Genomic DNA, 18,863 nt, shown 5'->3' with positions numbered 1-18,863 from the left:
ATAGTTTTCAGTTGGAGTGCATGTTGCGTACAGCACTTTTAACAGCGCCTCATAAAGTCTGCTCTTATTTAAAGCTACAGTACGTCACTTTCTGGAGGTGGCGCGATAGTTTTATAGTCCCATTCATCAGACTGTTTCACTTCGTAGAAACCGTCTGACCTCGCAGCATTAGGATTCGTTTGCTCGACAGTAGGCGGGTACTTTTTTTATTTTACCAATCGCTGCTATTTGGTGGTGACATATGTACGTACGTATATCAAACTTTTCCCAAATCCTGAAGGAAGGAAGGACAATAACGTCTTTCCCCTTGAAGAAATTCACCAAACATTCTCTTTGTTTCGGCTTTAAATCCTCGATCTCGGGAATCGTTGCCAACGCAGAATATTTGGCTCTTCGCTGATTGGCTGGTGCCCGAACTCACACTTCCGGGCTTTTTGCAAACCGTCTAGTGTATTCTGATTCCTGATCTAGTCGCTGGAGAGAAATGAAATTGAGCGGAGGCACTAGGTGGCGCCAGTCTGACTACCGTATTTTCCAGGCTATACGGCGTTCTGGATTATGAAACGCACTGTTATTAAATGGTCTATTTTTAAACTTTTTTCACAAATAAACCGCGTAGGACTTTAAATGAATAATGCATAATCTTTGTTATTGATCCATGTGCGTAATTTGCTCAGAGTGTGTTGTTGGCATTAGAGGTTGCAGTGTGTCTCGGTTGCTCGGCGACGGGAGCGGCTCTGTAGGCTACACCTGTCACATTTTTGGCAACGGTCTTGTGTTCCGCGGAGGCCCCTGCCGATGACGGGGTCGCGACGTCATTGTTTTCCGAAAGCTGCGGTTTGCTTGTCCACATGACAATGCATCGCCCGCATTCTCAGATTTCTGCACTCTGGAACCCGTTCTCAAAAAACACAATTTTTGCCCACCCAAAACGCCGGCTCTGTGTGGACAAAAGGCCAAAACAAATACAGTATTTTCCGCACTATTAGTCGCTCTGGATTATAAGACGCACTGTCATTAAAAGGGCTATTTTTGAACTTTTTCACAAATAAACTGCACCGGACTTTAAAGGAAACACAACAGTTGGATGGGTCAGTGGGACTTTGTTTGGTGCATTCACGGTGACTCTGGGCTTTGTTCAATTGTGGCTCATCATCCGCCCGCTTTACATTTGCACCCAAGGTTTTGTCCAATTTAGAACAATCATACAGCAAACAAACTAATTTATGGTCATTGAATGGTCTATTTTTGAATTTTTTTCACAAATAAACCTCGTGGGACTTTAAATGAAACCCAACAGTGTGATGGGTGAGTGGTTTTGTTTGTTTGTGTCGTTCACGGTGACTCTGGGCTTTGTTCAGTTGTGGCGTGTAGGGAGGGTGCTGTCTGGGACCAACAGATTGTCGTCGTGTTCGCAGTGACTCAGTTGTTCAGTCGTGTCTAGAAGCAGCGTATCGTTTAATGTGATGATACAATATCGGCTGTATCGATATATCGCCAAGAGTATTTTTTTAGGTTTATTTTACGTTATTATTTTGTTCCAGCGCTACAATTTGAGATGAAGGAAACTCGTTTATGCGACACATTTGATATTTTCACTGTTTTGATGATTAAAATGTTTGTGTTTCATATGAACTTTGCACAAGAAGAAGTGGTTTAACAAAGACTTTTAGTATCACAGTCATGACTTAGCCTTAATTTTTTTTTTTACCGTATCGAATCGATTTTGAAATAAATCGTATCAAATCGAAAGTGCACTCTATCAAGATACCGTATTTTCCGCACTAGTAAATGCTCTGGATTATAAGAAGCACTGTCATTAAATGGTCTATTTTCGAACTTTTTTCACAAATAAACCGCACTGGACTTTAAATGAAACCCAACAGTGTGATGGGTGAGTGGTTTTGTTTGTTTGTTCGTTCACGGTGACTCTGGGCTTTGTTCAGTTGTGGCGTGTAGGGAGGGTGTGTCTGGGACCAACGGATTGTCGGCGTGTTCGCAGTGACTCAGTTGTTCAGTCGTGTCTAGAAGTGGCACATTGCACTCGCTTTTTCGGTTCGTTCCTCGTCAGCGTGGAGTGATGAGTGTGTCTGTGGTTGTTTGTCGCTGTGCAGTCGCTGTCTGCTCCATGTGTGTTTGCGTGTTCTGCGGGTGGTGCGGCTTTGTAGTTTACTGAAGTCGTACTGGGACACCTGATTCGTGTGTGGGGCGCTCTGGATTGTGGCGCGCGGTCGTTTTTTGACGGGGTTGGAGGCTTAAGACCGCGTCATTTCCATGGAAACAAGCAGCAGGAGACTTTCCCCCAGGACAAATATGAATCAGGTTTGTGGAGATGAGTTAGGATACAAGTTTGTCAGTGAAATAAACAAAACCAACAAGATTTTTTGTCTGAAAAGTGACATACTGTGGCTTTAAATATTCAATATAAATAAATATATTCCCCTTACCAATAAGTGCCTTAAAGCTGACGACCAGACTGATTCTCCCCAAAGAGTAGATTATAAAAGCTCTTGGCAGACTGTAGCGATCCAGCTCCAGAAAAGTTCCGCAGTGCACCTTTAAGTAACATCTAATTTAAAAAACTAAATAATCTAAAATATAATCCTGTTTGTGGAGGTTAGCTCTTGGCCGACTGCAGCGTTTGTCTGTCGTCGTTGTTGGTTGTTGTTTTCCTCTTTCTCCATGTAAACCTGCACAGACCTCCAGAGCGCGCGGATGTTTCCTTCTCCGAACCCGGACGCTCCTCGCCTCTGGATCAGCTCCAGGAAGAACGTGTCCTCGGAAAACAGCGGCCGCGTGAAAACCTGCAGCAGGTATCTACGGCGACAGAGAGAGGACAAAAAGGGTCAAACGGACATGAAGATAGGAGCAACTCTGACCAGTCACCTCTCACACTGTGCTATTTCTGAGCAATAAAAACACCTGCAACTGAATTGATTGAGAAACACACATTTTTACAGTGAGTCAGGTCGCCTCTCCACAGATCTGACCTGTAACTAGGCCCTGTGTTGTTGTATTTGGGTCCATACCTCTTCCGTTGTCCCTGTGTCCCGTCTGTGTCCTGCAGGTCTGTGTCCAGGAGGATCCCGTGTTGAGACAGAAGTTCGGGGCTGTGACCGGCTTCAAGGATCTCCTGCTGCTTCCCCACCTGAACACAGCCAGAAGGTTTATTTAAAGACACACTGTGGAACTTTTCTGGTCAGAGGCACACAACCTGCTTCTCTCCATATTGATACTTTGCCTGAAATGTTCCACACTGTGACATTAAACTTATCCATCTTGTTCCATCTTGAACCGAGTCACCTCTCCACAGATCTGACTCCAACTGTGTAGTACCCGCCTCGGTGTAGTACCCGCCTCGCTGTAGTACCCGCCTCGCTGTAGTACCCGCCTCGCTGTAGTACCCGCCTCCCTGTAGTACCCGCCTCCTGTAGTACCCGCCTCCCTGTAGTACCCGCCTCGGTGTAGTACCCGCCTCCCTGTAGTACCCGCCTACCCGCTGTAGTACCCGCCTCGCTGTAGTACCCGCCTCTCCTGTAGTACCCGCCTCGCTGTAGTACCCGCCTCGGTGTAGTACCCGCCTCGCTGTAGTACCCGCCTCGCTGTAGTACCCGCCTCGCTGTAGTACCCGCCTCGGTGTAGTACCCGCCTCGGTGTAGTACCCGCCTCGGTGTAGTACCCGCCTCGGTGTAGTACCCGCCTCGCTGTAGTACCCGCCTCGCTGTAGTACCCGCCTCGCTGTAGTACCCGCCTCGCTGTAGTACCCACCTCGGTGTAATACGCCGGGGGAGGGCAGAAGAAGCTGACCCCGGCCTGGCTCATGCTCTGGGCGGTGGAGATGATGTCGTTGGTGTAGAGGCCGATGTGCTGGACTCCTGCTCCTCTGTGCTGCTGCAGGAACTGGTCCACCTGGTTACGACCTGAAAGTGTAAGAAAGAGGAACAAAACCTAATGAATATGACAATAATGACAAAGACTCTTCAACGTTTCCTGTGATGTTACTGTGACGTGTGGTCGTGTTCAGGCTGAGAGCTCTGGGAGAGCGGAGAAAAGAGAAAACTTGTAGATTTCCACTGATACTTCGTTTGTTACACATTTAGAAACCAAACAATGCAGGTTCATTGGTTTGAAAATAAAAGTAAATGCACTGACATTTGTCAGTATTATATTTGTCAATGTCGTTATATTTGTTTCTGGATCAAGAAGTGTGTGTGATCCATCTATCCTTTATCTGAGGTCGTGTCCCGGAGGCAGCAGGGACTTCCAGACGTCCCTTTACACGGACACTTCCTCCAACTCTTCTGGGGAGACTCTGAGGTGTTCTCAGGCCAGCCCAGAGACATAATCCCTCCAGCGTGTCCTGGGTCTGTCCATGTGTTCTGGAGGAGGAACACCTCCTGAGGGAGGCGCCCAGGAGACAACCGGACCAGATGCCCACGTCACCTCAGCTGGTTCCTCTCCACGAGGAGGAGCTCAGCTCCTCTTCACCACAACGGTCCGATACAGCGACCACATCTCTGCTGACACTGCACCTGTCCACCTGTCAATCTCACGCTCCGTCCTCCCCTCACTCGAGAACAAGACCCTGAGATACATGAACTTCTCCACTTGAGGCAGAGACTCTCCACCCGCCCAGAGACGACAAGACACATTTTTTCAGTCAAGAACCACGACCTCAGATTTGGTGGAGCTGATTTTTACATTCGGCTCAAACCGCCCCAGTGCTGCAGGTCCTGGTCTGATGAAGCCAACAGGACAACAAAAACACTAACCTATCTCCATCCTCCATGGTGCTAAATCTAAATCGTACATGAAATAGAGATGAAGAGCACAGAGGAGTGTGTGTCCATTAAACAGCTCTGTAACAACCTGAGATGTTACAGTACAATATAAATAAAGAGGTGTCACCATACGGCGCTAAAAAGTACTACAGCATTACTACACTTCTAATTCTGACTGTTACAAATGGACAAGTTTTAGTTGAAGTGTTAATGATTTGAACAGGAGTAAAAACCTTGTTCTGGGAGAGACTCTGCGATGACAAACTTGCAGTCTGGCTCCCTCTGGTGGACGGACGGCAGAGTTAGACCCTTTTCACTGCACCTCCAGTACTCCATCGCTGTGAGACGCAGACCGATGCCCTCCTGGTCCAGCACGAAACCCTCCTCTGGGTCTTCATTACTGATGGAAGGAGAAGGACGCAGAGGAGAAGGTCAGAGGAGTAGAGGAGAGGGTCAAAGAAGAAGATGAGAGGGTCAGAGGAGCAGAGGATGAAGAGGACAGGGTCAGAGGAACGGAGGAGAAGTTCAGATGGAGCAGAGGAGAGGGTCAGAGGAACGGAGGAGAGGGTCAGAGATGCAGAGGAGAAGTTCAGGTGGAGCAGAGGAAAGGGTCAGAGAAGTAGGAGATGGTCAGAAAATCAGAGCAGAGGGTCAGAGGAGCAAAGAACGAAGAAGTGGGGGTCAGAGGAGCAGAGGAGAGGGTCAAAGTAGTAGAGAAGTTCAGATGGAGATGGAGAAGAGGAGAAGAGGAGAGGGTCAGAGAAGAAGATAAGAAGTTCAGAAGACCAGAGGAGCACAGTCAGAGGAGCACAGAAGGTCAGAGGAACAGAGGACAGGGTCAGAGGATGAAGAAGAGAGGGTCTGAGGAGCAGAGGAGAAGAGGAAAGAAGAAGGGAACGTCAGAGGAGCAGAGGAGAGGGTCAGAGGAGGAGAGGAGAAGTTCAGAGAGAGTCAGAAGACCAGAGGAGACAGTCAGAGGAGCACAGAAGGTCAGAGGAACAGAGGACAGGGTCAGAGGATGAAGAAGAGAGGGTCTGAGGAGCAGAGGAGAAGTTCAGAGAAGTAGGAGAAGGTCAGATGGAGCAGATGAGATCTTTACCTGCCTATGAAGAACCTTTTAAACCCGAACAGCTTCTCGTACCACTCCATGACGTTGTGCGTAAACCTCCTCGGACACGCGTACGTGATGTGATCGAAATGCGTCACCGGGCACGTGGGGTCATCCTCGTCTTTACCCGCGTCTCCGATCACTTTAAACCCGGGCAGAAACCCTCCCTCGTACCCGGACTTGTCTATCAACGTGTGGCACACATTCCCCACGATGGATTTGACCACGGAGTACGTCACCGCGCCGCTGTCATCGCGCACGGTCGTGGGAGGGACCAGGAACTTGCAGCCCAAATTACGCAAAGTCTTGAATGACCTTTGCGCATTTTCGACTTCAAAACACACATTTGCAACCGTGTCCACCGAGTAACGAGGAGTTATATCGTAAAGACATTTTGACACACTTTCCTGGTTGAGTTTTCCGGCATGAAAATCGTGAAAATTCGGCTCGTCGCGTTCATTCAGTCGCGTTTTACCCAAATCCGGCCGCTCGTTCACGACGAAAACCGCTCGTCCCTTCTTAAACGCGAACTGTCTGGATTTGTCGTTGAGTCTGGCCGCGAAGAGGTTGAATTTGAACTTAGAAACGAGCTCGCCGGCGATTTTATCCGCGTTGGAGACGTGCAGAGAAATGTGGTGCAGGCGCTGGACGTACGCGGCCATGTTCGCGTGACGTTTGGACCGAGGGGGCGTAGCCGGAAAAGGAAGGGAACGCCCACAAACACGAGGAAAGTCACGTGGTACTCACTAACATAAAAATAAGATAGTAATATTGTAGTTTTTAAGTTTGGCTACTTCTGTTCAAATGATTCTAGTGAAGGTTATGGAATTAAAAAAACAAACAAAAAAACATAGTGGCGCTCTTCTTGTTTTACCAGTTGATGACATCACAAGGTGGAACAGTGTGTTTACCTTTTCAGAGAAGAACTCAGCCTAAATATGGAGGGTTTGCGAGTTAAATTTGTGTGTGTGAATGGAACAAAACACAACTCCAGATCTGTTTATGACGAAGAAACAACTTTTTAAAGAAGCCACTGAAAAACAACTAAGCCACTCCTTTTTTTTTTTTAGAATTTATTATTACCATTTATATTTTTTTACTCTTTGTTATTACTGTGTCCAAATAATTTCCCTTGTGGATCAATAAAGTTTGTCTAAGTCTAATAAGTCTAAGTAAATTCTGTATTATTGCAAAATAAATAAAATAAAATAAAGTTTAAAAGTCTATGCTTGTGTGTTAATCTTTTTTTTTTTTTTCAATTACATTTTTTTGTTTTAGCTTTAGTGACAACATAATATTTGTTATGCTTATTTTTGTTTATTTATTCATTCATTTATTTTTAAAATATTTTTTTCAATTTGTTCAGTGCAGTATTTGTTGTTTATTTTTATTTATTTATTTATTTTAGTGACAATGCAATATTTGTAATGTTTATTTTTCTTTCTTTGTTTATTTTAGTGACAATGCAGTATTTGTAATGTTTACTTTTCATTATTTATTTATTTATTTTAATGACAATGCCTTATTTGTAATGTTTATTTTTCATTATTTATTTTAGTGACAACGCTGTATTTGTAAAGTTTATTTATTTTTTATTCATGTATTTATTTTTATTTATTTTTTAGTGACAATGCAGTATTCGTAATGTTTATTTTGGTTTATTTATTTATTTTTTCAATTAGATTTTTTGTTTGGATTGTTTTTCTCTCTCTCTCTCTTTTTTTTTTTTTTTTTTTTTAGCTTTAGTGACAATGCCGTATTTGTAATGTTTATTTATTTATTATTTATGTATTTATTTTATTTATTTTTTTAGTGACAATGCAGTATTTGTAATGTTTATTTTTGTTTATTTATTTATTTTTTCAATGAGATTTTTTGTCTGGATTGTTTTCTTTTTTTTTTTTTTTTTAGGTTTAGTGACAATGCCATATTTGTAATGTTTATTTATTTATTATTTATGCATTTATTTTTTAGTGACAATGCAGTATTCGTAATGTTTATTTTTGTTTACTTGTTTATTTTTTCAATTAGATTTTTTGTCTGGATTGTTTCTCTCTCTGTCTTTTTTTTTTTTTTTTTTTTTTTTTTTTTTTTTTTTTTTAGCTTTAGTGACAGTGCCGTATTTGTAATGTTTATTTATTTATTATTTATGTATTTATTTGTATTTATTTTTTAGTGACAATGCAGTATTCGTAATGTTTATTTTTGTTTATTTATTTATTTTTTCAATGAAATTTTTTGTCTGGATTGTTTCTCTTTTTTTTTTTTTAGGTTTAGTGACAATGCCATATTTGTAATGTTTATTTATTTATTATTTATGTATTTATTTGTATTTATTTTTTAGTGACAATGCAGTATTCGTAATGTTTATTTTTGTTTATTTTATTTATTTTTTCAAAATGAAGATTTTTTGTTCTGGATTGTTCTCTCTTTTTTTTTTTTTTTTTTAGCTTTAGTGACAATGCCATATTTGTAATGTTTATTTATTTATTATTTATGCATTTATTTTTATTTATTTTTTAGTGACAATGCAGTATTTGTAATGTTTATTTTTGTTTATTTATTTGTTTTTTCAATTAGATTTTTTAGTTTGGGTTGTTTTTCTCTCTCTCGTCTTCTTTTTTTTTTTTTTTTAGCTTTAGTGACAGTGCCGTATTTGTAATGTTTATTTATTTATTTATTATTATTATTATTAGATTTTTTTTGTTTAGATTGTTTTTCTATTTTTAAGCTTTATTTATATTTATTTTAGTTAGTTTTTTTATTCATTTCCTAATCTCTCTCTCACACGTGACGCGCCGCTCCGCCCCGCTCCGCATCGCTCCGCTCCGCTCCGCGTCTCATTCGCTTCCGCCGCCATTAAACTCCGCTCCGCGCACCGCGATGTCTCAGCCGCGTTCCCCCGCACTTCTGACATGATCCCGGGCCTCCGCGGAGCTCACCCGGCCTCGGAACCGACCCACGGAGGTTCTGCGCGTCCACGGACCCGAACCATGTGAGGAGCTCCGGCGGGATCCAGGCACAGCGGGCGAAGGCAGAGCGCGTAGCCGGAGAGAGGAGGAGGCGCCTCGGCTTCGCTTCAGATTGGCCCCCGGTCGGATTGTGGTGCTTTTCGGGAACTCTCGCGAAATGGTAAGTGACATGGCCATTTTGCGTAAACTTTGCATATTATTTTACTCATTTTAAACGCGAAACGTTGTCTTTTGTTCACTGAAAACTCGGTTATATTCGCAAACAAACGTAAACATTGCTATTGCTGAGTATTGCACCATTATGTTTGTGTTTTTAGGCACATGTAGCTAAGTTTTGTAACATGCTAAAGCTAATAAACATTGGTAACATGTAATCACGATTTAATAGCACGAAGTTTTACCTCAGAAATGAAATATTATTGTATTTCAAACTGCTGTATGTTTAATTTTATGTCAAGTTTATACTGAACGTAAAAATAGTGACAAATATTACTCGGCATTATTATTTAAATCTAATATTACGTAAAATTTACTCTGAAGTCGTGTTTTAATGTTGTTATCTCCTCAAAAACAGATCTGGAGTTGTGTTTTGTTTCATTTACACGCTAAGTTTGAGTAATACTTTTTTATTAGTAGGGGTGTGCAAAAATATCGACATATCGTTATATCGTATCGTTTAATGTGATGGTACGGTATCGATATCGCGGGCTGCTGTTTCGATACATCGCCAAGAGTATTTTTTTGGTGTATTTTACTAAATAATTTTGTTACAGCACTACAGTTTTGTTGTTTGTTTTTGTGGAAGGAAACTTGTTTATGCAGCACATTAGGGCGGCGCGATTATGGAAAAAATCTTTATCGTGATTATTCAAACGATTATTTTTTGTTATATGATACATTTATTCAGCAATTCTATAACACTTTGTTTTTGATCATTTATGCAAAACTTTCAAATTGAAAATAAATATAGGCTACAACATCTGTACCTTAAAGCAGTTTTGCGATGTATAAAACATGAAATAAAGCATAAAAAACACAAATTTATCCAAAATAGTCTATATATCCAGCTGTTCTACAATCTTATTTATATTTAAGAATATCCCAAAATAAACTTTGTTAAGCTTTAGGGTGCACTCACACTAGGGCCTCGTCCACACTATTTCGTATTTGAGTCGTTTTCGTTGTGGTTGCAGTGTTCGTTCTCAATAATCCGATGGAAAACGGCTCCAGAGACGAAACGATCTGGTGCCTCCAGCTCCCACGAATTCATCCGAGTACAGATCTGATCTGGCACCGTGTGGATGCCTGAAAACACTAATACTCTGATGTAGGTCTGTGCGCCGCAAAGTAATTCACCGCTAAAACGCTAAGAAGCTAGAATATCTGTCCATTCATATAAACGTGTGTCTGTGTGTACGACTTGCAGACGTATAATCTCTGAAAAAGTTTCACATGAACCATCTCCAACACGACAGAAACACAGAACAGACTCACCATCAGCAGAACACTCCTCTTTAGTCCAACAGAAGCTGAACCGCATCGACGCACAATAGTGAGCTGTTTTTTGAGCGCTCAGTTTATGCAAATGAGCCGTGTGGTTTTAAGTTTTGTTTCTGTAAAACGTAAACAAATATCCTCAAAGCTGCGTGGTTAGGGGAAGACTTGCGGACCGAGAATCGACGTGTCTTGACGCAGCTCGTTTCCGATACGGTGATACGTTTCAGTGTAAACGGGGTCTAGGACTTTAGAACCGTGCCGTGCGAAAACCGAGGACGGTTTGAGCACGGCAAATCGTTTCGACTCGATTATATGAGTTTGACGCACAAATCGAAATTGTGATCAAAATTCCATTAATTGCACAGCCTTAAAACACATTTGACATTTTCACCGTTCTGAGGATTAAAATTGGCGTTTTTCATATTAATTTTGACTTTTAGTATCACAGTCATGATTTCGTAAGATTTGTATTGTAGTATTTTATTTTATTTTATTTTCATCTCCAAAGCTCAAACTACTCTTCCACCCTGTGATGTCATGAAGTGGTATTTTTCCAATTTTACAGCTCCTTTTACCTTTTTAATTCTGTAGAAATTGGCAATTCCGGTGAAGGCGTATGGAGTTTAAAATCCCAGTGGAGCACTTCCTTTATTTCCACGTTACATCACAAGGTGGAACGGAGTGTTTTCTGTTTTAAAAAAATGCATATATTTTAGTAAATTTGCAGGATTTGTGTGTTAAACGTGTGCGAATGAAACAAAAACAAAACTCCAGATCTGTTTGTGACGAGGAAACTTATAATAAAGATCAGAAAATAATGTAATACGAGCCCTTTAAAATATCAATAACAAAAATATTAAAGTTTTGGTTTTAAATTTTCACATATTGTTTTAGAAATTACACTGGAAATTATTAAAAAACAATATAAAAATTAAAATATAGCTGTAACTTTTTTGTCGACGTTGCTTTTTAATATTTCTGTAGCCAGTGTGAGATTATTTTTAACAACAGAAGACGTCACGGTGAAAATATTAAAGAGATAAATAAAAGTACAGTCGGGACATGTGGTTTTGTGTTTATCTGAATGACATGACGTAACCACGGCGACGTGTAAACAAAACACTGGGCTGAGCTCCATCGTTTAAAACGCAATTAAACTGTAAAACAAACAACAACAACAACGAGGAAACTAAACCAGGACTAAAATAAGACTAAACCAGGAACTGAACCAGGACTGAACCAGGACTAAAATAACCAGGACTAAACCAGGACTAAACCCGGACTAAAAAAAGACTAAACCAGGACTAAACCCGGACTAAAAAAAGACTAAACCAGGACTAAACCAGGACTAAAATAAGACTAAACCAGGACTAGACCAGGACTAAAATAAGACTAAACCAGGACTAAACCAGGACTAAAATAAGACTAAACCAGGACTAAACCAGGACTAAACCACGACTGAACCACGACTGAACCAGGACTGAACTAGGACTGAACCAGGACTAAAATAAGACTAAACCAGGACTGGACCAGGACTAAACCAGGACTAAACCAGGACTGAACTAGGATTAAACTAGTACTGGACCAGGACTAAACCACGACTAAACCAGTTCGGAACCAGGACTAAACCGGGACTTAACCAGGACTAAACTAGTACTGAACCAAGAATAAACAGGGACTAAATGGGGACTAAATCAGGTCTGAACCGGGTCTGAACCAGGACTGAACCAGGACTAAACCAGGACTTAAAGGCACATTGTGCAGCTTTAATTTCAATCCTTAACTTCCCTTTGTCGTCCTTTGTTCCTCTTCACTGCTCAAACTCGTCTGAAATCTAGTCCTGGTTTAGACCTGGTCCAGTCTAGACTAAGGATTAGACCTGGTTCAGTTCTGGTTCAGTTCTGATTTAGTCTTTGTTTACATGTGGTTTGGACCTGGATAATCTTACAATAGACCTGCCTGTTGTCCTTTTAGTTTTATTTAATTGTATTTATTTTAATTGAAATCTTCTTCTATATAATTTTTTAAATATTTTTATCACATTTTAATTTTTTTTTTGTATTTAATCATTATCAGAATAGTTAAATTTGAACTTTTATACAATTTAGGAAAATCCGGTAGCTTTTAAATTATTTTGTATAGTAAAATTTTTAAACAAAACTCAAATTTGTCCAAAAGTTTGCCGTGTTTTTATTTATTTTTTACATAATTTAATGTATCAGAATCAGTATTTTGCTTTTTCTGTTTCAAACTCAATTTCGATACTGAGGAATAAACTCGATACCGATTCCGATCCTACGGTGAGTTTATCGAGTAACAGCAGAGATTCCAGTTGAAGATTTTTCTGTAAATGATTCCCGGACCACGGAGCCGCGTAGGGAAAGGCAGATTTTCCGAGCTCAGAGAGGAACTGGGAGGAGGAGCGACGCCGGGAACTTCCTGAGCTCAAATTAAAGAGATTACTGAGGTATCCAGGAAGGTTCCGCAGTGTGGCTTTGTAAATAAATATTAACCAGGGCTGTTTGTTCTGTTACAGCTCGAGATCACGCTAAAAACATTTAGGAAAAGCTTCATTTAGAGACTTTTTAAAATATTAATACCAGCGAAAAATGAGGATCTAGTTTCGATACTAGTTTTGGTATCGATTAGTGTCTGTTTTTCGATACTTTTGACAGTCCTAATGCCAGTGTTGGAAGTAACGCGTTATAAAAGTCACTGTGCTTTTTTAACCTGGATTGAAGTGGTGGGTTTTTCATTTTTCTTGGTACAAATTTGCTAAAATCACAGCGAGATCGGCAATGTTAGTCCTGGTTTAGACCTGATTTAGACCTGATGTAGTCCTGGTTCAGCTCTGGTTCAGCTCTGGTTTAGTCCTGATTCAGTTCTGGTTTAGTCCTGGTTTAGACCTGGTTTAGACCTGGTTTAGTCCTCAGTTTAGTCCTGGTTTAGTCCTGGTTTAGACCTGGTTTAGACCTGGTTTAGACCTGGTTCAGACCTGGTTTAGTCCTGGTTTAGTCCTGGTTTAGTCCTCAGTTTAATCCTGGTTCAGTCCTGGTTCAGTCCTGGTTTAGACCTGGTTTAGACCTGGTTTAGACCTGGTTCAGACCTGGTTCAGTTCTGGTTTAGTCCTGGTTTAGTCCTGGTTTAGTCCTCAGTTTAATCCTGGTTCAGTCCTGGTTTAGACCTGGTTTAGACCTGGTTTAGTCCTGGTTTAGTCCTCAGTTTAGTCCTCAGTTTAGTCCTGGTTCAGACCTGGTTCAGTTCTGGTTTAGTCCTGGTTTAGTTCTGGTTCAGTCCTGGTTTAGTCCTGGTTCAGTTCTAGTTTAGTCCTGGTTCAGTTCTGGTTTAGTTCTGGTTCAGTCCATATACGGTGCAAAAGTTCTGCATCTTCACAGTTATTTTCTTGAGAATATCTTAAAAATGCTGTAATAGTCGTGTAATATTTTACATTTTAAACGCAGTAATATTGTAAATTAACAAATCACTTTGAAACGACAGTAACAAGTAAAAAATAAATAACACATTTACAGTTTTGAAGTAAAACTGTGGCTTTAGTTTCGTTTGTTTGAGAATAAAGTCTTTTTTCTCTCTGTACGTCTGTTCACTTGTGCAGTCGCTGTTGACTTAGGGAAATGCCCGAGTCACTTTTAGAACACAGTCAAACTTACTCAGCAGTGACGCCGCCAAAACGTCCACCGGAGCTGAAATATGCAGTTTTTTGTTTTGTTTTTTTAATCTAGAAATGTTCACGATGCACAAAAACGTGACTGAAATCTGAACCGCTAAACAACGAGAATCCCACGTGTTTCAGAACATGTTTGCAGAGGAATTTTTGAGCAATGATTAACTATATATATATTAAAAAAAAAAAGTAGGTGACAGAGCTACTTGTTACACCTTTTAAAATGTTAAAATACTAAATACTACAAATATATAATAGGGTTGTCAAAAGTATCAAAAAACAGCTATGAATCGAAACTAGATCATCGTTTGAAAATCACAGTATTTTTGTTTTCATGGCACCAGAATCGGTTTTTGTCTGTTCCAAAATCAGGTTTGAAATGTTAATATTGTGACGACACAAGTGCAGCTGATAATTTGCAGCTGATAATTTGCGGCCGACGTCGTCAACATTCTCTGGGGGAGTGATTCTAACTTTAGGCACTCGTGGTGTAATGGTACAAAAATCTGAGTTCGGTTCATACTTTGGTTTTGAGGTCACGGTCCGATTTATTTTCGGTTGTTTTGGAACAAAATGTAAAACCATTTGCTTGTTGTTTATTTGTGTTTTTATTAAACCAACAGTTTGTTTTAACATTATACACACGGAAAATAAAATAAATAAGTGCTGCTTGGTAATACTAATAAGTTACATAAAATATTCTCAAATAAGCAACGAATGTTTGAAAAATAAAAAAATAAATTCCTTGTAAACAGTAAACAAAACTTTTCCAAAAGTGAAGTGCAGCACTAACAGTTCCAGCATCAAGTTTTACTCAGTCTTCAGATTTTTGGCCAGAAAAACAAACTTGTCCACATTGTTCACATTGTTGTTGTGTTAAGTGTAAGTGCAGATGTGCTGCAGGTTTGTTAATGGAGGCGAGGGTGGAAATTCTGTGCTAGTGAAAGGCAAGAGCGAGGGCCACGGCGCGACGACCGTAGTTTTGTGAGGATTCACGTGGTCAAGAGGGATGTAGTCAAAGTGGCCACTCTAACTATAAAGCGCTGTGGGAAATAGGGATGGGCATGATTAGTCGATTAATCGATAATTGATCATTAAGAATTTCATCGATTACGTTCATTTTAATCGACAAACCAAATGTATGTTGCTGTGTGTATCGTGACCAAACAGGTGTGTACATGTGTCTCTGCATCAGAAGGAGCGAGACACAAACAGTGGGTCAGTCTGTAACGAACCGAAGCACAAATGTGAATGATGTGCAACGATGACTGTACAAGAAATTCCACGCTTTCCGTTCGGGACAAGTGTGAGTCCATGTGCACAGTGGATAAAGCAGCACATATGTTTCTGTGTCCAGTGGGAAAAAGTTTTACCAGGTGAAAGTCGCGCAATGTGGATGACGAGGCCCCGCCCCCCTCCCCCCGTACGCTGTCCTGGTTTTGACAAACACAAATCTGGTCACACTGACCTGTATTCACCTGAGTCATGTCTTTTAATCTGACAGAAATTGAACCACATCAGCGACACAAGAGCTGGAGTTTTATCTTCGCTTAGTTTATGCAAATTAGCGATGCGGTTTTAAGTTTTGTTTCTGTGAGATTTGAACAAAACTGAATTAAACACATTATAATGTCAAACGGGCTGATGTGGCTCTAGAGTCGTTACGGTTTATATGTCGTAAAGTTGAATTTATTTATGCAGATTAGTGCAGATAGTAATAATAATGATGATAATTTTAATATGAAAACGTTAATAATTAATCGATAATCGATCGTTAATTCTTCTGATGATCGATTAAGTAAATATCACCGAATGCCCGTCCCTAGTGGGAAACACTGCCCCAATCACGGACGAGTTCCTTCGGGAATATTAAAGAGTCGAGCCTCCATGTAGCTGCTCATGTATTGGAGGAATGTAAATACACACAAATTGTTCAAACTCACTTGTGCACAGCCCTGCACCGACCTGAACGTCTTGTACTGACACTATTCAGCACGAAAACATGTACCGTTACACCCCTAGTATTGAGATATGTATAGAATAATTTCCTATGCATCGCATCGGCAGCTTCTTAATGATACTCCGCTCTAATCACCTCAAAGTGTCTCTATAATAATCGTTTTTTCCATTCTCTTTTCCAGACTGAGCCGAAGTCTTCCTCCGTGATGTCCGACCAGCGGCTGAAGTGGTCGTGCGAGTACTGCACGTACGAAAACTGGCCGTCCGCCATCAAATGCACCATGTGTCGAGCGCCGCGCCCGACGCCCATCATCCAGGAGGACGCCTTTACCGCCGGACCGGACCCGGACCCGCCCCGGACCGAGACCACGACGGGCAGCGGCAGCCTCCTCATCTGCCCCGACTCCAGCGCCCGACCCCGAGTGCCCGCGAGTAGCGCCAACGAAAACACGGGCAAATGGTCCTGCCAGATGTGCACGTACTTAAACTGGCCCAGAGCGATTCGGTGCACGCAGTGTTTGTGTCAGCTCCCCAAAGCCACGAGCCCGACGGAATTCCCCACGATTTCTACTGGAGTACGTTCCGGTTCGCACTCGCCGATCGAAGAATACAACGATAGAAACAGATTAAACACGCAGTGGACTTGTGCGGCGTGTATGTACCAAAACTGGGCGAAGTCGGCGAAATGCGTGGTCTGCGACGGTCCCAAACAGCAAGAGGCGACGATAGAACGAGCGAGCATCGACGACCAGATCATAAACGAAGACGAGAGGAGCCAGCGGAGGAGAGCAGGAGGAGGAGGAGGCGGCAGCGGGAGCGGCGTGGCGGCGCAGAGGAGGTCGCCGCCGCTGGGCAGGTCGGACGGGAGGATCGAGCTGGCGGCCGGAGCGATGAGCGCCAACGAGGAGCAGGAGGTGGACCAGAAGAGGCTGAAGCAAATCCGAAACAGGATGAAGAAGCGGGACTGGCTGTTTCTGAACGCCTGCGCTGGTGAGCGACTCTGAGATCATGAGACTAAAACTCGACCACGAGGGAGTTTTGAGTTAATAATAGAAAAAAACTGAGAGTAACTTTGAACTAAATAAACATTAACCAAAACACGTCAAGAGTTCCCCATTTGGAGCTAAAAAAAATTATAATAATAAAAATAAAATAAAATAATAATCGTAATACAATAAATAAGTACATTAATTAATAAAAAAATAATAATAATAAATTTAAAAATAAATAACTAAATAAAAATATAAATAAATAAATTAACAACAACAATAATATATAAATACATACTTTTTGTGTTGATTTTTTAAATTTTTTTTAATCAATATAAAAATAATAAATGACAAATAATAAATAAATGAAAAATAATAAATAAATATAAGTAAATAAAAATGCATAAATAAATAAATAATACATAAAAACAATTTAAAAAACACGTAATAGGCCAGGTTTTCTCTGACAAATGACATTCAACATTAGTGTTTGGCACATACTGTTTTCAAGGTCTTTCTATAACTACAAAAATACATTTAAATTTGTGTTGTTGTGATACCAGATTTTTTTTGGGATCCAATCCGATACCGATACCACACCGTGGGAAGAAGTAAACTAAGGCTACTCAGTTTTGTTACAGTACAAGAGCAATAAATAAATCTACTAAAAGGCGAAAACCTCAAAAGAAAATCTAGAAGAATCTGTGTATCATTCATTCAGTCGTTTTTCAAGATAAAACCAAAAATAAGAAAACAAAAAAAAACTATTATTTTCTTCATTATTTGTCTCCAAAACCAAAATGAAAAAACAGATGATGATTCGGTTTTTTCAGTTTTTCATTTTGTGTTTAAATGAAAAATGAAAAAAACGGATAACGACCATTTTCCATTTATGTGACTTAAACCGTGATGTCGGACTGAACCAGGTCTGGGACCGAGACTGGGACTGATACCGGGACCAGACCACTACTGAGACTGGTTTGAGACTGGTTTGAGACTGGTTTGAGACTGGTTTAGTCCTGGTTTAGTCCTGGTTTAGTCCTGTTTTCAGTCCTGTTTTAGTCCTGGTTCAGTCCTGGTTCAGTCCGGCATCTCAGTTTAGGTCAGTCACAGAAACAGGAAGTTTTATTTTGAAAAACGAATGAACAAATGACACACACAGATTCAGAAGAACAACTGAGATTTTGAGAACTAAGTGAGTCAAACACGTAATGATCTTGAGTCATGAGTCGTGCTGATTTAAGCACTTATACTTTTCTAATTTGTGACTTTTTACGGCAGTGCGTGGATAAAAACATCGAGGCCTGTAAAAACACGCTCAGTCTCAGAAAACACGGATAAAAAGCTCAAGAGGAAACCCGAATGTCTTTTCTGTCATTATGAGCGTGTTTTAAGACTGTTTAACCTGTTTTGTGCGTTGGCGTTCGCATCTGCGCGTCCTCACTGTGGAAAATACAGACTGGTATCGGATCGGTGATGTGGCCTGAGTACTCGCCGATACCGATACCCGAAAACTGTGCAGTATCGAAGCTTTTGCCGTAAAGTTCCAGTAAAGGTCGCAGAACAACCCGACTTTAAATCTTTATACATTCTTACTGTGGACGGGCTCGCCTCTCCACGGATCTGACTTGTAACTCGGCCTGGCGACTTGTTCCAGTACACTTAATGCCTTACGGTTCACAGAAATGTTCCAGAGTATGGCATTAAACTTGACATACGTGTTGGATTTATTCATTTGCAGATGTTTTTATTTGTCAAAAACACCTTATTAAACATACAGCATAGCCTATGTTAGTTGGTTCGCCTCTCCACAGATCTGACCAGTAAATTGGCCCGATGTCGTCACCTCATCGTCTCCATGGGGAAGATTTAAGT

At 40.9% G+C, this 18,863-nt stretch overlaps 2 protein-coding genes across 2 annotated transcripts in view; one reads left to right on the top strand and one right to left on the bottom strand.

Moving 5' to 3' along the window:
* Positions 1-6: 6 nt before the first annotated feature.
* On the bottom strand, positions 7-6,946 carry LOC110168504 (4-hydroxyphenylpyruvate dioxygenase-like protein). The gene is made up of 5 exons (XM_020933941.2): positions 5,881-6,946; positions 5,015-5,181; positions 3,769-3,920; positions 3,030-3,148; positions 7-2,817 (listed from the first exon to the last, which is right to left on the bottom strand). The coding sequence occupies exons 1-5, from the start codon at positions 6,549-6,551 to the stop codon at positions 2,592-2,594; spliced, it is 1,335 nt and encodes a 444-aa protein (XP_020789600.2). The 5' UTR covers positions 6,552-6,946; the 3' UTR covers positions 7-2,591.
* A 1,785-nt stretch (positions 6,947-8,731) lies between these two features.
* The window catches only part of LOC110168503 (ubiquitin thioesterase Zranb1-like), a 35,341-nt gene continuing 25,209 nt past the window's right edge, over positions 8,732-18,863 (top strand). Inside the window, 2 exon segments of the mRNA XM_020933939.2 lie at positions 8,732-9,021; positions 16,182-16,989. Coding sequence (XP_020789598.2) covers positions 9,019-9,021; positions 16,182-16,989 — 811 coding nt within the window. The 5' untranslated portion in view covers positions 8,732-9,018.

Source organism: Boleophthalmus pectinirostris, unplaced genomic scaffold, assembly GCF_026225935.1.
Source record: "Boleophthalmus pectinirostris isolate CB_2022bp ecotype Guang Dong unplaced genomic scaffold, ASM2622593v1 HiC_scaffold_14, whole genome shotgun sequence".
Taxonomy (NCBI): Eukaryota; Metazoa; Chordata; class Actinopteri; order Gobiiformes; family Gobiidae; genus Boleophthalmus; species Boleophthalmus pectinirostris.
Note: the sequence above shows the minus strand (reverse complement) of the source record. Positions and strands in the feature narration are given on the sequence as shown.

Excerpts from the sequence above, each read along its gene's own strand:
- LOC110168504 (XM_020933941.2), bottom strand. The coding sequence starts at position 6,551 with ATGGCCGCGTACGTCCAGCGCCTGCACCACATTTCTCTGCACGTCTCC. Across the intron at positions 3,921-5,014 it reads AGAGTCTCTCCCAGAACAAG|GTCGTAACCAGGTGGACCAG; the intron begins GTTTTTACTCCT and ends TTACACTTTCAG. Across the intron at positions 3,149-3,768 it reads CCCCGGCGTATTACACCGAG|GTGGGGAAGCAGCAGGAGAT; the intron begins GTGGGTACTACA and ends GGCTGTGTTCAG.